The sequence below is a fragment of the Pelobates fuscus genome, chromosome 11 (assembly GCF_036172605.1).
Source record: "Pelobates fuscus isolate aPelFus1 chromosome 11, aPelFus1.pri, whole genome shotgun sequence".
Taxonomy (NCBI): Eukaryota; Metazoa; Chordata; class Amphibia; order Anura; family Pelobatidae; genus Pelobates; species Pelobates fuscus.
This window is the reverse complement of record NC_086327.1, coordinates 132,192,722-132,214,248: the sequence shown is the minus strand read 5'-3', so window position 1 is coordinate 132,214,248 and position 21,527 is coordinate 132,192,722. Positions and strand designations below refer to the sequence as shown.

At 38.4% G+C, this 21,527-nt stretch overlaps 1 protein-coding gene across 2 annotated transcripts in view; it reads left to right on the top strand.

The window, feature by feature from the left end:
- Window positions 1-21,527, top strand: part of KIRREL3 (kirre like nephrin family adhesion molecule 3) — a 692,535-nt gene that overhangs the window by 655,939 nt on the left and 15,069 nt on the right. The window contains exons 13-15 of one of the 2 annotated variants that reach the window (XM_063437212.1): window positions 5,921-5,956; window positions 13,658-13,765; window positions 16,640-16,749. In XM_063437212.1, coding sequence (XP_063293282.1) covers window positions 5,921-5,956; window positions 13,658-13,765; window positions 16,640-16,749 — 254 coding nt within the window. The remainder of the gene's footprint in view (window positions 1-5,920; window positions 5,957-13,657; window positions 13,766-16,639; window positions 16,750-21,527) is intronic. The other variant, XM_063437213.1, reaches the window with a different exon arrangement.

Below are 21,527 nucleotides of genomic sequence, written 5' to 3'. Positions count from 1 at the left end.
AATAACTTCTGTTTTTGTAAATTGGGATCAATTGTGAGGGTGTGAACTGACCATCAAATGACAAAAAAATCTTAAAAATGAAACAATTGTAAAATAAAGTCACTATATAATAATATTAATAATAATAATAACAATAGTCTAGTCGTCATCCCATTCTATTTTATTTATTTTTCTTAGTCTGCACGTTGTAGAACAAAAATAAATACAGCTAATATTGATCCAAATTTTCTATTTTTTTGGATAAACTTTTTAAATTATTTAATATTTTTGGATAAATGTTGAAATTTGTTTTTCAAAATATTAAAATATAAAAATATATCTTATATACATAAATATATTAAACAATATTAAAATATCAAAATACGTTCAATATATTACCGTAAATCATTTTAAAAGTTTATCAACAATATGTTTGGAGAAGCATATCCAAAAAAATGAAATCGGAAGTCATACTTGTATTGCTGTAAAAATTTGGAATATAAAATATTAAATTGCACAGAAAATGTAAACTACAAATCATATTAAAAGAAAACCATTCTGTGTATATTTGGTGTGAGATCATTCAATGTGATTAAATATTTCTGTTTTGTGAATAGCGGAAAAAATGACTTTTCTAATTTTTTAATCTCTTATTAAAAGTATACAGGAATGGGTTATATTAACAATTAGCACACTATATTGCACAATGCTATTTTCTGTGCATTATTCATAGTATTGATTTTCAGTAGTTATGGTGCAAATGATAAAATAGTTATTCTCTTTCACACTGCATTCATTTTTATGATTATTTATTTCAATTGCATCTGGACTGTAATCTTCCTTAGTTCATTTGAATAAAAAAAAAACAACATATAAAATAAAATAAAATACACACATGCTAACAAGCCACGAGCAAAAAAAAAAAAAGGATTGTAAAATTAAACAAATTATTTTAAAAAAAAAAAAAACACCTGCTATAATGATTGATTTTTCGATTATTATTTGTATTTTTAATGCAAAGACAAAATCATACAGAACGCATCATTGCACGAGTGTAATAAACAGTAAATGGAAAGGTGCACAGAACGTTATTAAACATTATTTAGTGTAAGATCAGATCACTCCGAGACATTAACATTGTTTAAAACTCTAGCTCTGAATTCTTGTCCTTTTAATACTAGGTTAGGGTGTCTCACTAGCAATAAAGAGGGATGGCAAAGGCGTAGCCCAGTGATTGATAAACTACATCCCAGTCTTTGATATAGCCCCCCCCCTCCATTTGCATGATTCTGGGCCCAGGTACGATCTAAGGTAGGGCAAGGTGATTTGATTGTGAATCTCCATTGTTCAGAACTCCGGTCACTTCTCTAACAGCCTCCTGGCCAATGAATAGCCTTTAAGAAACATGGCAGCCTTGCAAATAGAAGTATAATGGGAAATACAAAATACAGAAACAAAAAGAGTATAAATAACTTAACTTAATAACTTCATCAGCAGCTTTCCTTTCCAATGGCTTCCACTCCCAATGGCTCACTAACTAGTAGACATATAGAGTGTAGAAAAAAAATGGGATACTGCTGCAAAGAGAATGTCAGGATAACAATCGCCTGTAGGGGGGTACCTCCCCCGATAGCACTGGGGGGCACAGAGTGACCCTCCTCTCCTTCCCTTTTTGCGATATTCAGGAGTATGAACAGAGCAGCAATCAGGGGAATAGTAAAAAAAAAGCTTTGTTTATTGCCAATGATTAAAAGGTATATGAAACCAAGATAAGTCCTACGCGTTTCATTTCAATGTTAGAACTTCCTCAGGGACTTAGTAAAAAATAAAGTAAAATCACAAGTTTACAAAATGCAAAATAACAATACTACCTGCCAATAAACTTGTCATTTTACTTAATTTTTTACCAAGTCCCTGAGGAAGTTCCAACATTGAAACAAAACGCGTAGGACTTATCTTGGTTTCATATACCTTTTAATCATTGGCAATAAACAAAGCTTTTTTTTACTATTCCCCTGATTGCTGCTCTGTTCACACTCCTGAATATCGCAAAAAGGGAAGGAGAGGAGGGTCACTCTGAGCCCCCCAGTGCTATCGGGGGAGGTACCCCCCTACAGGGGATTGTTATCCTGACATTCTCTTTGCAGCAGTATCCCATTTTCTTCTACACTCTATTTGCAAATAGAAGTATCAGGAGCCAATTTGTACAAATGCACTGGGTACATGAGCAGCCATTAGCATTACTGACCCCTCAGACAGCCCACTAGGACCTAAACCACTCAATAGGCCAGACAGGAGAGATCAAAATATCCTCTCCAGCCCCATGAAGCATAGACCAAAAGGGGTGGCTAGCTCTGACTGCACTGTGTGTTCTAACCAGCAGCCCTGGCAGGGTTTAAGAAGCTGTCTCTGCATGTTCAGCTAGCTTTCACTGCATTGTGTGTTCTAGCTCTGGCAGGATTTAGAGAAGCTGTCTCTGCATGTTCGGCTAGCTCTCACTACACTGTGTGTTCTAGCTCTGGCAGGATTTAGAGAAGCTGTCTTTGCATGGTTAGATAGATCTCACTGCAGTGTGTGTTCTAACCGGCAGCCCTGGCAGGGTTTAAAAAGCTGTCTCTGCATGGTCAGCTAGATCTCACTGCACTGTGTATTCTAACCAGCAGCCCTGGCAGGGTTTAGAGAAGCTGTCTCTGCATGGGCGGATAGCTCTATCTGCCCTGCTTATGATTGGCAATGTGTTTTATCCTTGATGTGTTTTCTCCATGTAAAACCTAGTGCCTATAACACAGCGAGAGACGGGCCGTCATATTAGAAAGATATATTAATGAAGGTGTGCTCGCCCAAGGGTGTTTTGCCACTGCAATAAACGAGTGCACGTGCTATTGATGCGCCTGCTATTATTGCACCTGCTGTTAGTGCGCTGTTATTGCACCTGCTGTTATTGCACTTGTTATTGATGAATCTGCTGCTATTGCGCCTGCTTATTAGTGCGCCATTGTTGCACCTGATATTGATGCGCCTGTTATTATTGTGCCGGCTATTTTTGCACTTGCATTTATTGCGCCTGCTGTTATTGCGCCTGCTACTAATGCATCTGCTACTAATGCGTCTGATAATAATGTGCCTGTTGTTATTGCGCCTGCTATTAGTGCGCCTGCTATTAGTGCGCCTGCTATTAGTGCGCCTGCTATTAGTGCGCCTGCTATTAGTGCACCTGCTGTTAGTGCTTATTGCTGACACTCAAGTGAAGATAAATGACGAAAAAGAGGTTAAAATGTGAATTTACTTCTGGATGGAAATAGAACACAATATAGCGTTTCCTTTGGAAATCAGTCTTGTGTTCACACATTTAGCCCCCCAACCAGGTTAGAGCTCCCCTTCCATTCGGAAAAACAATAACGGCTGTAGCCATTCTCTTAATCTGGGCCCAATTGGCTACAACCTAGCGGGACATCTGTCAAAGCTGACACAAATTGCAGGAAATGACACAAATTGAAGGTGTCTTAGCATATCTGCAACTCTCCTCCCTGAGTCAGACGCCTTGAGATTCTGTCATATAAACCTGACAAGATTAAATCAAGTCTCGGAATGTATTTATATCCTGCTCTCTGTATGTAGAACGTGGTGGAAGGTGGGTTCTCTTCCATTCTAGGAGAGAGAGTTCAGGCCACATACAGGAGACAAGTTTATCGAAAAGTTTGTCATTTCTAGTGAGGACTCAGCAGCAGTTTAGCTTGTGGGCGTGATGCCCAAAATGGCAATCCCGAATAGATTGTCGCTCTTTGCAATCAGAATCAAGCCATTAAAATGTCATTTTTTGATCCAGAACCTTTAAATCTATCTCTCATTTGGACTACTGAACCAAAGTATTTTTGATAGAGTGTCATTTTTTTGTTGAAATATGTCGTTCCTTTTCATCCTATTAAACCGGAGCTTAAATCCATAAAGACTTGGGCCTCTATAAAATCAATTATATCGGAAATATCACGCTTTTAGAATATCACAAGCACTTTTGTGTTTTAAAAAAACTGGGTTTCTGCCAATTTAATAATCAGATCTGCATGTAACTATAGATTAATAATATACTTCCCACTAGGTAGAACAATCTAATAGAGTTAGCTAGTGATCTCTCTATGTTCCCAATCTTACTAATTAAAGATATTTAGTGTCTAGTATTAGTGATTATAAGGTATTCTCCATAGTTGGCATTCTTGTTAAATTGAATTATCTATTGATTTCATATACTCCCATCCCCTGTAGCTGTTAAGTGGCATTATCTATTGATTTTATATACTCCCATCCCCTCTAGCTGTTAAGTGGCATTATCTATTGATTTTATATACTCCCGCCCCTCTAGCTGTTAAGTGGCATTATCTATTGATTTTATATACTCCCGTCCCCACTAGTTGTTAAGTGGCATTATCTATTGGTTTTATATACTCCCGCCCCCTCTGGCTGTTAAGTGGCATTACCTATTGGTTTTATATACTCCCACCCCCTCTAGCTGTTAAGTGGCATTATCTATTGGTTTTATATACTCCCGCCCCCTCTAGCTGTTAAGTGGCATGATCTATTGGTTTTATATACTCCCGCCCCCTCTAGCTGTTAAGTGGCATGATCTATTGATTTTATATACTTCCGCCCCCTCTAGCTGTTAAGTGGCATTTTCTATTGATTTTATATACTCCCGTCCCCACTAGTTGTTAAGTGGCATTATATATTGGTTTTATATACTCCCGCCCCCTCTAGCTGTTACGTGGCATTATCTATTGGTTTTATATACTCCCATCCCCTCTAGCTGTTAAGTGGCATTACCTATTGGTTTTATATACTCCCGCCCCCTCTAGCTGTTAAGTGGCATTACCTATTGGTTTTATATACTCCCGTCCCCTCTAGCTGTTAAGTGGCATTATCTATTGGTTTTATATACTCCCGTCCCCTCTAGCTGTTAAGTGGCATTACCTATTGGTTTTATATACTCCCGTCCCCTCTAGCTGTTAAGTGGCATTATCTATTGGTTTTATATACTCCTGCCCCCTCTAGCTGTTAAGTGACATTATCTATTGATTTTATATACTCCCACCCCCACTAGCTGTTAAGTGGCATTATGTATTGATTTTATATACTCCTGCCCCCTCTAACTGTTAAGTGGCATTATCTATTGATTTTATATACTCCTGCCCCCTCTAGCTGTTAAGTGGCATGATCTATTGATTTTATATACTCCCGTCCCCTCTAGCTGTTAGGTGGCATTATCTATTGATTTTATATACTCCTGCCCCCTTTAGCTGTTAAGTGGCATTATCTATTGATTTTATATACTCCCATCCCCTCTAGTTGTTAAGAGGCATTATCTATTGATTTTATATACTCCCGTCCGCTCTAGCTGTTAAGTGGCATGATCTATTGATTTTATATACTCCCGTCCGCTCTAGCTGTTAAGTGGCATGATCTATTGATTTTATATACTCCTGCCCCCTTTAGCTGTTAAGTGGCATTATCTATTGATTTTATATACTCCCGTCCCCTCTAGTTGTTAAGTGGCATTATCTATTGATTTTATATACTCCCGCCCCCTCTAGCTGTTAAGTGGCATGATCTATTGATTTTATATACTCCTGCCCCCTTTAGCTGTTAAGTGGCATTATCTATTGATTTTATATACTCCCGTCCCCTCTAGTTGTTAAGTGGCATTATCTATTGATTTTATATACTCCGCCCCCTCTAGCTGTTAAGTGTCATTATCTATTGATTTTATATACTCCCGCCCCCTCTAGCTGTTAAGCGGCATTATCTATTGATTTTATATACTCCCGTCCCCTCTAGCTGTTAAGTGGCATTATCTATTGATTTTATATACTCCCGCCCCCTCTAGCTGTTAAGTGACATGCCAAACATTTCACCCTGCAAGGCCACAGACACCTGTTTTATCTTTAAACAGGTCCGAACATGCAGTCAGGAGCCAGTTTGGAGCAAGGTATGGATGCATTGACGCCCAGGTGACTATTCAATAACCCTTGTCCGTTGTGTGTCTGCTCAACCCTGATGCCAACGTATCAAGAGGACGCCTTCTTCACCGGTTTACACCACCACGGGGCCGAAGATTGCGATACAAAGCTAAATTTTGTATAAAATCCCTAAGTAGACACGCATGGAAGCAAATGTAGTGTAAGAGCTGTCTCGGATATTCAATGGAGGATTTGTATAAACATATTGTAGCAGTGGAGCAATCACCATGGTAACCAATGGAATGTTCCTGCTGATTGTTCCACCTGTTTGAGCCAGAATTGTTTCTTTATACAATACCAGTAATATATACTCAATACTCATGAAAAGTGTAAGTGGATCCGAATATTATTCTCCATACTGTGTTAGCATTTCTAATCTGTATCTCCTCACTAACGACATCCTAACACTTATTAATAACATGGTATTGATAACATTCAATTAGAACAAAACTTCCATTTAGTAAATATAATATAAGTTGTTGTTTAGGTACACCAAAAAAAATATTATTTTTTTTGTGTTCAATTGCCTATAGAGATGCACAGAATTTACAGAAATAGCAAAATAATAGTTTAAATTTGAGACTTAACAGTGTAACTTGATTCCCGCACCAGTTCTTAAACAAATGTTCTAATAGGCAGTCGGTCAGGAATAGGAGGTCCGGTGCATCCTGGGAAATACCTTCTCCACACAAAAGAGACGTAATCGAAATACTGTACACATTCTGGGCGCTAACCGTGATTTTAATATTATCAATTATCCAATCAGTTTGTGTTCTGTTGTCTTGCTCAGAATATTTCTTTAGCCACAATAACTACAAAATGCACGTGTACCTTAAACTAAAATTTTTTTTATGTTGAAAATAGATATCAGTCATTCAGGTTAAGGCATTACCAACCCTTTAATGAGGTGTCAGCTAACATAAAACAATAATAAGTTATACTTGGGAATGAAAATCTTCCAAAAATAACTAATCCGGTAGGATATCAGAACAACACAAAAAAGATATCATTTATTCATCAAAAAGTTGCTTGTTTGGAACTGAGCTGCCAAATTTAGCCCATATTTTCCCGATGTGACTATTGTTCCTACGCAATCGTCAGGTCACGCTTTTACAGTTGGGTTGTTGACTGATCACAAGTCACTGTTTAGTGATCGACCTCTGGATCAAGATCTTATTCAAACGCAACAGGTAGCCGTGCATGTGGCAGATGTGGCTAGTGATATCAACGTGCGGGAAAGCAAGTTATTTATTGTGTTAAATGTAGATATAGATGGAAATTGAGTTATTAAGATCTAAATGGAAAACAAATGAAGGTGCTTTACCGAGAAGCTATTTATTTCAATACAATATCTAAACCACAAAACAAATCTGGGTTTGAAACAGTGTGGATTTGCAGAAATACCACAATTAGTTATAAATGATATATCGTTTGAAACGCAGGCCTGTCAGTGCGCAGTGTTGGATGAGCGTAGAATAATCTTCAGTTAATTCTTAATATGGTTTTTATGCATTTTGTGGTTTTACAGAGGAATCCCCTAGATGTCTGATGTGTTGTGTTTGACATCAATTTCAGATAATTGCAGAAAAACATGGGTTTTGTTTTTGACAGTAAGAATTCTCTAAAGCAAAAAATAAAACGAGTGAGCACAAAATGCAAGGTTTCAAATCTTTCCCATTTTCATAAAACTCCATTTAGTTAAAAGACTGTGTGTACTGGTCACCCATATAATTGGAATATTGAGCGTTCTGTCAATGTATTAAAGGGCTAGTGAAATTCTGAAAGAGAATCGGTGAACTGGAGAAACCCAATATCTACATGTTTCCGAGTACATCCAAAAATAGAGCCTGGTACACAGACAAGCCAGTTAAAAAGTATCCAGTTCTGGAAGTTTGAAATGTTTAAAATTTGCCGCAGGACGAACACATTCCCCTGTGACTATTTTACCGTGGGAAGACACTCTGCACGCACCGAGCTCCTGCACCAAATTAAATAAGACATTCTTCATTTTAATGATCCATTCCCCTGGAATACTGGTGAGGGAACTCAAGAACAGCTCGGTATGTTTAGTACAGATTATTTCGTATTCTTATATATCTCACAGGATCATTTAAATAGAACACGTACAAAGACATCCAGGGAGAGAGACTCCAAGACAGACCTACACTCCACTCATTGAGCACTGCCAACAATCCACACTTTCACAGCAATGATTGCTCATTATATTCTTGGCTAAATGACTTGTTGACATGAAGCCATATTACAAATGGCGGCATCTTCCTGAAACGAATATTTTAATGATACATTGTATCAGCCAAACTTCTGGCAGAATTTTAGACCCAAAATGACTCCACCAGCCATTTTATTGGCGATGTAGTGGGATTGCGCATCTGTTGCCTTCCGCTACGGCTACGGCGCTACCCATAAGGTGTTTCTAGAGACAAACCTTGTTTAATTCCAGCATTTAATGTATATAATGGATTCTCAAGCACAATGTATTGATCTAATTGTAAATATTTAACAGGAATAAATCTTCAGCATGTTTGAGGAACTTTATGAAGGCAAAACAGGCGCTATTATAGGTGCAAAAAGCTAAATACTGAATAACCCTTATTCTATCTGTACCCCTGTTGGTTTCCATGGTGACGGTTCTTTAGTTAGCACTTTGCCCCAGAATAGCGCCTGTTTTTACCTTGCTAGCTCTCCACCATTGAGCACAGAATATTCTGAAAGTCAGATGTGACACCTCAGCTTACTGTGTGCTATAATAACACCATTTACGATTTTACAGGTTTTAGACAAAAACAGTTCAATTGGAAAAATAATTTTACACTTAAATGTGCAATTCTCTTTTCTATTCTCCATAATTGCTAATATAGTGAATAAAGTTAAATTGTTATTACAGAACATTTCCCCAACAATCCCTCAGACCGGCCTAATGTGTTTCAGTTACAGAATAAAATACGCTATACAATGCATGGGTTCCATTAAAGGCTATCGGAAGCCTATTAATATATGTATGGTGGACGGACTAAGCCCAAAGTCACAATGACCGCTTGTCACAAAAGCTTTCTGCACGGACCGGCACTGACCCTTTTAGAAGGAATGAGTGCTCCCATTTCAGAGACGAGAGATTAATTCACTGAGATGTGGTGTAAATGTCTGGTGTAATGGCTGTGTTAATTACACAACATAAAGGCCGCCTGACGTCCTCTATACACGCCAGATTAACCGTTTGAAAGATCTTCATAGCATACAGGCATAACTCACTGCATGCTCGACGGTACTCCACAGGTTAAACATGGCTGTCGGCCACCTTACACTATAACGGGAAGCATTTTCAGAATCCCCCGATATCAGTGTATAGGCATAATCAGAGCTATCAACTTTATATATAAATATAGATCTTATTTCATAGAGAGGCCTCTCCTCCACTCTTGGTATACAGAGAGTCCTCGTTCACTCAGAGTGCTGCCTTCATTCATGATATATAGAGGGCAGGTAGAAGGTCTCCCTTCGCTCTCGATAGGTAGAGGGCCTCCCTTCTCGATAGGTAGCGATCTCCCTTCTCGATAGATAGAGAGTCTCCCTTCCCTCTCGATGGATAGAGGGTCTCCATTTGCTCTCGATAGATAGAGGGTATCCCTTCGCTCTCAATAGATAGACTGTGTCCCTTCGCTCTCGATAGTTAGAGGGTGTCTCTCTGCTCTCGATAGTTAGAGGGTGTCTCTTTGCTCTCGATAGATAGAGGGTGTCTCTTTGCTCTCGATAGATAGAGGGTGTCTCTTCGCTCTCGATAGATAGAGGGTGTCTCTCCACTCTCGATAGATAGAGGGTGTCTCTTCACTCTTGATAGATAGAGGGCATCTCTTCACTCTCGATAGATAGAGGGTGTCTCTCCGCTCTCGATAGATAGAGGGCATCTCTTCACTCTCGATAGATAGAGGGTGTCTCTCCGCTCTCGATAGATAGAGGGCATCTCTCCGCTCTCGATAGATAGAGGGCATCTCTCCACTCTCGATAGATAGAGGGTGTCTCTTCGCTCTTGATAGATAGAGGGCATCTCTTCACTCTCGATAGATAGAGGGTGTCTCTCTGCTCTCGATAGTTAGAGGGTGTCTCTTTGCTCTCGATAGTTAGAGGGTGTCTCTTTGCTCTCGATAGATAGAGGGTGTCTCTCCACTCTCGATAGTTAGAGGGTGTCTCTTTGCTCTCGATAGATAGAGGGTGTCTCTCCGCTCTCGATAGATAGAGGGCATCTCTTCACTCTCGATAGATAGAGGGCATCTCTTCACTCTCGATAGATAGAGGGTGTCTCTTCGCTCTCGATAGATAAAGGGTGTCTCTTCACTCTCGATAGATAGAGGGCATCTCTTCACTCTCGATAGATAGAGGGCATCTCTTCACTCTCGATAGATAGAGGGCATCTCTTCACTCTCGATAGATAGAGGGTGTCTCTTCACTCTCGATAGATAGAGGGTGTCTCTTCGCTCTCGATAGATAAAGGGTGTCTCACCACTCTCGATAGATAGAGGGCATCTCTTCACTCTCGATAGATAGAGGGCATCTCTTCACTCTCGATAGATAGAGGGTGTCTCTTCACTCTCGATAGATAAAGGGTGTCTCACCACTCTCGATAGATAGAGGGCATCTCTTCACTCTCGATAGATAGAGGGCATCTCTTCACTCTCGATAGATAGAGGGTGTCTCTTCGCTCTCGATAGATAGAGGGTGTCTCTTCGCTCTTGATAGATAGAGGGCGTCTCTTCGCTCTTGATAGATAGAGGGCATCTCTTCACTCTCGATAGATAGAGGGCGTCTCTCCGCTCTCGATAGACATGTGTTATGTTCCATATTAACAAATTACTTTTAGAATTATCTTTACATTTTACCCTGCATGTAGAGAGAGACAGCATTCTGGGCCCTTTATTGTGTATTAAACATGTTCAACATGAGACTATGATTGCAATGAATGAAGTGGGAGTGACATCTCACAGAGTCAATCACAGTGGCATGGGCTTTTAATATCAGCCAAAGGGATACGTTTTGGGGATGCCCAAGGTTAATGGGTGCTTAGAGTGAGGGTTCAGGGTAATACTCATATTTTAGGCATTATCATGGCCACTTAGAGGAGGTACCTGTGAACAAAACGCTGTGTACTGTACAGGTTAGCATGGTTTTGCTTAAAGGGACACTTCAGGCACCAAAACAATGAAGTAGTTTTGGTGTATATATCATGCCGCTGCAGTCTCACTGCTCAATCCTCTGCCATTTAGGAGTTAAATCACTTTTTGTTTCTGTTAATGCAGCCTAAGCCACACCTCCCCTGCTGTGACTGACACAGCCTGCATTAAAAATGGTTTTATTTTCAGGATCTATAAAGCTTTTAAGAGAGAGGGAGATTTAAAATGGACACTATAGTCACCAGAACAACTACAGCTGTACTGAACAGTATACAGCTTACTGTAGTTGTTCTGGTGTCTACAGCCTGTCCCTAAAGACTTTCTTTAATAATTCATTGCTCATTCTGAAAAAAGGCAGTGTTTACATTGCTGCCTACAGCCTATGAACACCTTTAATGGCAGTCACTCAGATACTAGAGGGGCTTCCAAGGTCAGTGCTGCATAATGTACAGCATTGACATACAGCCTCTCCATGCTCTGATTCAACACATCTCTATTAGAAGATGCTGATTACAGCATTGGCCCCGTAATGCTTTCCTATGGGAAAACCAAGGAGGTGGGGCCAATTGTGGTAGACCTGTGCGGCACTGGAATTAAGGTGCGTTTTCACCCTTTTTAAGGGCAGTAAGGGGGCCGGGCATTTACATCTAATGTTTACACTTCCTTTATTGCACATTCTGTTTAAAGGAACACTATAGTGTTCCTTTACAGGAAGTGTTTAAGAAGGCTTTGTAAGTCACATGCAGGGAGGTGTGACTAGGCTGTATAAAAAAAAAAGTGATCTAACTCCAAAATAGCAGAGAATTGAGCAGTGAGACTGCAGGGCATGATCTATACACCAAAACTGCTTCATTATTCTGAAATTATTTTGGTGCCTATAGTGTCCGTTTACATTTTTATAATTCAGTTTCTAATTCAGTAGCACTCAATGTTCAGTATATTAATCCATTTGTATCATACATTCAGTATATAGGGAATCTGAACTGATCCCAGTATGCATGTTGTGGGATTTGAGGATAATTTCGGTAGGATTCCAGCAAACTGGTGAAAATTGATTCTCAGGACTTCGGTAAATACCTACCAGATAACACCCAGCAAAGAGTATGAATGATGCCTGCCATGTCAGAATACACATAAAAGAATTATCCAACAGAATTTAAGAAATGAAGGAATCAGGAATATTGAAATCAATGAAACGAGTGAGTTATAAAACAGACTTAGTTTTGTAGCAGTTACAGAGATTATTTTTAAACAATAATAAATAGTAATGTACTAAATGTCACATTATTGTGCAATAATTAGGATTAATTAAAAGGCAATAAAGCATGCTAGAACCGTGCGGCATTTTCTAATTACATTTCCCCCTTCGCTCACTTCTTAGCCGGAGAAACCATTTATTGGAAAGCTTTCAGATTTGGTTGAAATAGTAAGTGAAAAACCCTTCAGATTGTATCAATAGGTGACGATCTGGAACCGGAGTGAATTTCAGAGGCTGTATTAATTACTCTGACATTTAGTGGTTCTGTTTTTTGGCGGTTTGGTAAACCAGATTAGTAAAGTAGGTAAAGCAAGATTAATGAATAGAAAATAAAAGGGTTCTTCGTACCGTCATCTTTGTAGCAGTTATTGGAATGGAAACACATGTTGCATTTGTTTGTGTAAGAAAATTAATTACATTAATAATGAATGTTTCAGGTCACAGACATTCACAGATACATCATATCCCCAAACCACTGGCACATACATTCACTTACTAGCACAGAGACCTTAGACATAGGTGCCAACATTACCAAGTTTGCCGACACAATTCCACATTTTAGGGTACTGCCCCCCAAAAATAGGATATTCTAAAGGCTTATAGACAGTCTTTCCAATACTAACAAGTTACTGAGTGAGCTCAGATAATTGTGGCAAAGGATTCTGGGAGCTATACATTTAGTATCAACTTTGTTATACTCCTAATAACAAGTACATACTGTAATGCAGGTTCAGGCATGTCTACATGCACAGATATATTCCACATTTAGCTAATGCTTCTCTTTCACCTTATTCACTAACCAGGAAATAATACGGAGAATCAAATTTAGAAATCTTGGAAAATAGCCGAGCCGTGGTTAGTCAGCAGTGAATGGAAATCTGAATTGGAAATTTTAGGCAAAAATATCTGATTTAGATTTAGAAATATCTGATTTAGAAATTCTCCAACTCTGCTACAGTTAACAGATTGGTTATTTTATCCGAATTGTTTTCGCAATTCAACTTTAAATTTGCATTTCCATTTTCAGTTCAAGTTAAGTGAATAAACCCCAATCTGCACATATAAAATGTAAATATTTTAACGTAAAAAAGGCCATTTCCCCTGGTCACTCGATGTCCCAGTTGATGGCTATAATTTTCCTTGAATGTTATGTGTTTGCATTAAATGCCGTCACTGCTTTATAAAAGACCCTTACAATATGAGATTGTGTGTACCCTGTCCTCCTGCAGAGTCTGTTCCGGTGACGGTGATTATCGGCGTAGCAGTGGGAGCTGGCGTGGCCTTCCTTGTTCTCATGGCAACCATTGTGGCGTTTTGTTGCGCTCGGAACCAGAGGAGTAAGTTTAACAATGACATGCGTGCAGAGCTTGTGTATGTCCCAGGCCCCTATTTTATATAATTGGCATGGAGTAATGGGGCCAGGCGTTAACTTAAACAAAAGTTAATAGCACTGTAATTGTTCATTAATTTCACAAGAAAATCTACCCTTCGTCACCATCAATATATCCTCCGCAGTTGGCTAATAGTGGCAATTTCCAGAATGCCGTAAATTACAATGATTTCTATGCACTAATCAGGATAGTTATTAATCAATCAGAAATAAATGTTTTGGCTTTTCTTTGACTCATTTGCATCTCATTTAACGTAACAAGTGCAAAAATCTAAATATTTAAAAAGACTCAGACTGGATTAACTAAAGGTTATTTGTCAAAGCTAATTTCATAGCAAAGAAACCTTCACTCCTTGTTAAATCTGCATCAAATGAAGCCCACCTAAAAAAAACAATTATCGCTGATTATAGGTAATGATTTGGCATTTTATAGAGTCTTGCATATTAAACAGAGGCAGGGTATAAATCGAAGGTGGCACACTTCCTACCAAGGGCTATTCATTACTTAGTTAATAAATTAGTTACCAGATACATTGACAAATGTCAGAAACAAAATGCCAACTGTGTTCTAACTTCACAGTTAGCTGGAACAGGTATGTGGAGGTGTCCAGGTTTGGCAATCTCCTCATTATCTAACACAGCTTTTTAGCTTCACATGTTGGATGTCTTCTGATTATAACAAACCCCTGTGTTGGGCAGTTTATAACTTTACATGGTTGTGTTTTGAATTCTTATGTCCAGGGAGCAGGGCCGGCCTTAGGCATTTAGACGCCCTGTGCGAAAAATCTTCACAGCGCCCCCCCCTCCCCCCCCGGTCATCCATATATGCTGTAATGTTTGTGTTGTCTGTGTATGTGATAGTAGGTGTGATGACTGTGTGTGATATGTATGCTATGTGTGATATTTGAAATGGGTGTATTAACAGTGTGTGATATGCGTGTATTGGTTGTATGTGACACACACACACACACAGAGTCAGACGGCCATACACACACAGGCAGACAGTCATACACACACACAGACACACAAAGGCAGACAGTCTCACACACATACACACAGGCAGACAGTCAGTCATACACACAGACACAGACAGTAATACACACAGACACACACAGAGGCAGACAGTAATACACACAGACACACACAGTCATACACACAGACACACACAGTCATACACACACACACACACACACGCAGACAGTCATACACACAGACAAACACGCAGACAGTCATACACACAGACACACACAGGCAGACAGCCATACACACAGACACACAGAGGCAGACAGCCATACACACAGAGGCAGACAGCCATACACACAGAGGCAGTCATACACACAGAAGCAGTCATACACACAATCACACACACAGAGGTAGACAGTAATACACACAGACACACAGTGGCAGACAGTCATACACACACACACAGACACACATGCAGATAGTCATACACACAGACACACAGAGGCAGACAGTCATACACACAGAGGCAGGCAGTCATACACACAGAGGCAGACAGTCATACACACAGAGGCAGACAGTCATACACACAGACACACACACAGAGGCAGACAGTAATACACACAGACACACAGTGGCAGACAGTCATACACACACACACACACACACACACACACACAGGTAAACAGTCTCACACACACAGACACACACAGGCAGTCAGTCAGTCATACACACAGACACAGACAGTAATACACACAGACACACACAGAGGCAGACAGTAATACACACAGACACACACAGTCATACACACAGACACACACAGGCAGACAGTCAGTCATACACACAGACACAGACAGTAATACACACAGACACACACAGAGGCAGACAGTAATACACACAGACACACACAGTCATACACACAGACACACACAGAGGCAGACAGTCATACACACACACACACACAGACACACACAGGCAGACAGTCATACACAGACACACACACACAGGCAGACAGTCATACACATAGACACACACAGAGGCAGACAGTCATACACATAGACACACACAGAGGCAGACAGTCATACACACAGACACACACAGAGGCAGACAGTCATACACACACACACAGGCAGACAGTCATACACACAGACACACACACACACACACACACACACAGACAGTAATAAACACAGGCAGAGAGTCACACTCACCTGACAATCCCACAGTTACCTGTGGAGTTCATTGTGGAGGCAGTGCAGCTCCTGGTGACTGTTTGATGGGGAAGCAGGGACTCCTTCCTGCTTCCCCTGCAGCAGTTTTCCGGCGCTTTTAGCTCCGCCCCCGCCGCACGGTAAGCTCCGCCCCCGCTGCAAATTTAAAAAAAAAATAATAATTTTTTTTTTTTTAAATCCCGGCCCGCGGTGCGGCCGCACGGCGCCCCCTGCTCCATGGCGCCCTGTGCGGCCGCACAGCTCGCACACCCCTAAGGCCGGCCCTGCCAGGGAGTATTCCCCATTATAGAAGGTAAAGGTAAGCAGTGCGGCCACGTCCCCCAAGGGGCTTCCATATTGAAATGTTTCCCAGCAGATCTCTCTTGTAACAGGGATCTATAGATTGCTAATCACACCATGGCCCACTCCAATTTTGGATGGCAGACCCCTATAGGGTTCAAGGCGTGATCCATTGTAGTGCTACAATAATGAACGTTCTAGAATTCCGTCAACCAATCACGGTTGGGTTTTATTTCCAATAGTTTCTGTAGCTATCTACTTTTCATGCATATTTGTCAATGCTCAGGCCATTTATTGTCATTAATTATTTTTTTTTCCTGCAATAATGAAGCTATAATTCTGTTTTTTAGATCTGAAGGGCGTAGTATCCGCCAAAAATGACATTCGGGTGGAGATTGTACATAAAGAGCCAACTACAGGGAGAGAGTCTGAAGATCATTCCACTATCAAACAGTTAATGGTGAGACTCAGGCTTGTCTGACAAGCTTTGTTATGGGAGTTAGCATTACAACTCCCATGATCCTTACCAAGACACGATGAGCAGAATCATATTCTCAGTGATAGTTTAGATGCCCCTGGTCCACCTGTTTGAGCAGCAGGATATTAATTCCCTTTAGAAGTTACCTGTCTAGACACTGTGCCTTTAAATGGTTTATTACCCCATATGCTAATCAGGGTTTATACAATGTGGCTCTGTTATTGCACACCAGACACAATATGCCCAGGAGGCTGGAGGCATTACAGATGATGTATGGGCCTCCGACCATTCCTGTTTGCTCTGTGTGAGTAGAGAGCGGTATTTAGTTCCCCTCCCTTCCTAAGATAAATCTACGTTCCTGCTTGTGCTATAACACTCTCATATTAACAGTACAAAATGCTGGAGTAAATAAATTAAATCCCAAATACCTCGAGCTAGTACATGGCAGTTAGATATAATTCCCCCCAAATTATGCTCCATTTCTTAAAAAAAAAAAGAGAGAGAGAATTGTGTAGTAATGACACAAATGAATGTTTTAAAATCCTTCTTCCGTGATCCTCACTGAGTAGACGGAGTCCTTTCATGTTTGTTCTTTTGATCTCTGTATACGTATTGTGATTTTGTTACATTCAGAGCGGTCGTGATTCACTATATATCGGGCCAGTCATACATCTTGAGTCAAAAATAACATCAACATAACATTGATTAAAACACTGATTAACAAACAGTGCAGGAACAATGACATACATGGGTTTTAATTATTGGATGATTCAGCTTGAAATGTATTTCCTGCAGGTCAATTTCAGAACAATCTTCAGCCATCATTAACTCTCTTCATTCAGTTTCTCAAACTATAAGAACCCAACAATTCTAAAAGTTTGCCAGAAAACAATTTGCAAATTACTGTAACGAAATAGCTGTTGACTGAAATCAATTTGTTTCCAGTTATAAGAGACACCCAGTTATGTATAGTATGACTGAGTATAGTAGTTTGATTTATATTGCCCCCCCCCCCCCAGTAATGCATGGTATGTAGGAGTGTATTATATTGCCCCCCGGTATGCATGGTATGTAGGAGTGTATTATATTGCCCCGCAGTAATGCATGGTATGTAGGAGTGTATTATATTGCCCCCCCAGTATGCATGGTATAAAGGAGTGTATTATATTGCCCCCCCAGTATGCATGGTATGTAGGAGTGTATTATATTGCCCCCCAGTAATACATGGTATAAAGGAGTGTATTATATTGCCCCCCAGTAATACATGGTATGTAGGAGTGTATCATATTGCCCTCCAGTATGCATGGTATGTAGGAGTGTATTATATTCCTCTTCCCCCCCCCCCTCCCCCAGTAATACATGGTATGTAGGAGTGTATTACATTGCCCCCCAGTAATGCATAGTGTGTTGGAGTGTATTATATTGCCCCCCAGTAATGCATGGTGTGTTGGAGTGTATTATATTGCCCCCCCCCCAATTATACATGGTATGTAGGAGTGTATTATATTGTCGTCGTCCCCCCAGTAATGCATGGTATGTTGGAGTGTATTATGTTGCCCCCCCCCCCAGTAATGCATGGTATGTTAAGTTATATTAGGTTACAGTAAGCTATATGGAGTTATAGTAAGCTATATATTGATTTATGTTAAGTGATAGTACGCTATATGGAGTTATATTAAGCTATATGGAGTTATAGTAAGCTATATATGGAGTTATATTAAGTGATAGTAAGCTATATGGAGTTATATTAAGTTATATTAGGTTACAGTAAACTATATGGAGTTATATTAAGTTATATTAGGTTACAGTAAGCTATATGGAGTTATATTAAGTGATAGTAAGCTATATGGAGTTATATTAAGTTATATTAGGTTATAGTAAGCTACATGGAGTTATAGTAAGCTATATGGAGTTACATTAAGTTATATTAGGTTATAGTAAGCTACATGGAGTATATTCAGTTATATTAAGCTATATGGAGTTATGGTAAGCTATATATGGAGTTATATTAAGTTATATTCGGTTATAGTAAGCTACATGGAGTTATAGTAAGCTATAGGGAGTTATATTAAGTGATAGTAAGCTATATGGAGTTATATTAAGTTATATTAGGTTATAGTAAGCTACATGGAGTTATAGTAAGCTATATGGAGTTATATTAAGTTATATTAGGTTACAGTAAGCTATATGGAGTTATATTAAGTTATATTAGGTTACAGTAAGCTATATGGAGTTATAGTAAGCTATATGGAGTTATATTAAGTTATATTAGGTTACAGTAAGCTATATGGAGTTATATTAAGTTATATTAGGTTATAGTAAGCTACATGGAGTTATATTAAGTGATAGTAAGCTATTTGGAGTTATATTAAGTTATATTAGGTTATAGTAAGCTACATGGAGTTATAGTAAGCTATATGGAGTTATATTAAGTGATAGTAAGCTATATGGAGTTATATTAAGTGATAGTAAGCTATAGGGAGTTATATTAAGTTATATTATGTTATAGTAAGCTACATGGAGTTATAGTAAGCTATAGGGAGTTATATTAAGTGATAGTAAGCTATAGGGAGTTATATTAAGTGATAGTAAGCTATATGGAGTTATATTAAGTTATATTAGGTTACAGTAAGCTATATGGAGTTATAGTAAGCTATATGGAGTTATAGTAAGCTACATGGAGTTATAGTAAGCTATATGGAGTTATATTAAGTTATATTAAGTGATAGTAAGCTATATGGAGTTATATTAAGTTATATTAGGTTACAGTAAGCTATATGGAGTTATAGTAAGCTATATGGAGTTATATTAAGTTATATTAGGTTACAGTAAGCTACATGGAGTTATAGTAAGCTATATGGAGTTATATTAGGTTACAGTAAGCTATATGGAGTTATAGTAAGCTATATGGAGTTATATTAAGTTATATTAGGTTACAGTAAGCTACATGGAGTTATAGTAAGCTATATGGAGTTATAGTAAGTTATATTAGGTTACAGTAAGCTATATGGAGTTATAGTAAGCTATATGGAGTTATATTAAGTTATATTAGGTTACAGTAAGCTACATGGAGTTATAGTAAGCTATATGGAGTTATATTAAGTTATATTAGGTTACAGTAAGCTACATGGAGTTATAGTAAGCTATAGGGAGTTATATTAAGTTATATTAGGTTACAGTAAGCTATATGGAGTTATAGTAAGCTATATGGAGTTATATTAAGTTATATTAGGTTACAGTAAGCTACATGGAGTTATAGTAAGCTATAGGGAGTTATATTAAGTGATAGTAAGCTATATGGAGTTATAGTAAGCTATATGGAGTTATATTAAGTTATATTAGGTTACAGTAAGCTACATGGAGTTATAGTAAGCTATAGGGAGTTATATTAAGTGATAGTAAGCTATATGGAGTTATAGTAAGCTATATGGAGTTATATTAAGTTATATTAGGTTACAGTAAGCTACATGGAGTTATAGTAAGCTATAGGGAGTTATATTAAGTGATAGTAAGCTATATGAGTTATAGTAAGCTATAGGGAGTTATATTAAGTTATATTAGGTTATAGTAAGCTACATGGAGTTACAGTAAGCTATAGGGAGTTATATTAAGTTATATTAGGTTACAGTAAGCTATATGGAGTTATAGTAAGCTATATGGAGTTATATTAAGTTATATTAGGTTACAGTAAGCTACATGGAGTTATAGTAAGCTATAGGGAGTTATATTAGGTTATAGTAAGCTACATGGAGTTACAGTAAGCTATAGGGAGTTATATTAAGTTATATTAGGTTATAGTAAGCTACATGGAGTTACAGTAAGCTATATGGAGTTATATTAAGTTATATTAGGTTACAGTAAGCTACATGGAGTTATAGTAAGCTATAGGGAGTTATATTAACTGATAGTAAGCTATATGGAGTTATAGTAAGCTATATGGAGTTATATTAAGTTATATTAGGTTACAGTAAGCTACATGGAGTTATAGTAAGCTATAGGGAGTTATATTAGGTTATAGTAAGCTACATGGAGTTACAGTAAGCTATAGGGAGTTATATTAAGTTATATTAGGTTATAGTAAGCTACATGGAGTTACAGTAAGCTATATGGAGTTATATTAAGTTATATTAGGTTACAGTAAGCTACATGGAGTTATAGTAAGCTATAGGGAGTTATATTAAGTGATAGTAAGCTACATGGAGTTACAGTAAGCTATAGGGAGTTATATTAAGTTATATTAGGTTATAGTAAGCTACATGGAGTTACAGTAAGCTATAGGGAGTTATATTAAGTTATATTAGGTTATAGTAAGCTACATGGAGTTACAGTAAGCTATATGGAGTTATATTAAGTTATATTAGGTTACAGTAAGCTACATGGAGTTATAGTAAGCTATAGGGAGTTATATTAACTGATAGTAAGCTATATGGAGTTATAGTAAGCTATATGGAGTTATATTAAGTTATATTAGGTTACAGTAAGCTACATGGAGTTATAGTAAGCTATAGGGAGTTATATTAAGTGATAGTAAGCTATATGGAGTTATATTAAGTTATATTAGGTTATAGTAAGCTACATGGAGTTACAGTAAGCTATAGGGAGTTATATTAAGTTATATTAGGTTATAGTAAGCTACATGGAGTTACAGTAAGCTATATGGAGTTATATTAAGTTATATCAGGTTATAGTAAGCTAAATGGAGTTATAGTAAGCTATAGGGAGTTATATTAAGTGACAGTTCTATTTGGAGTGCCATCTTA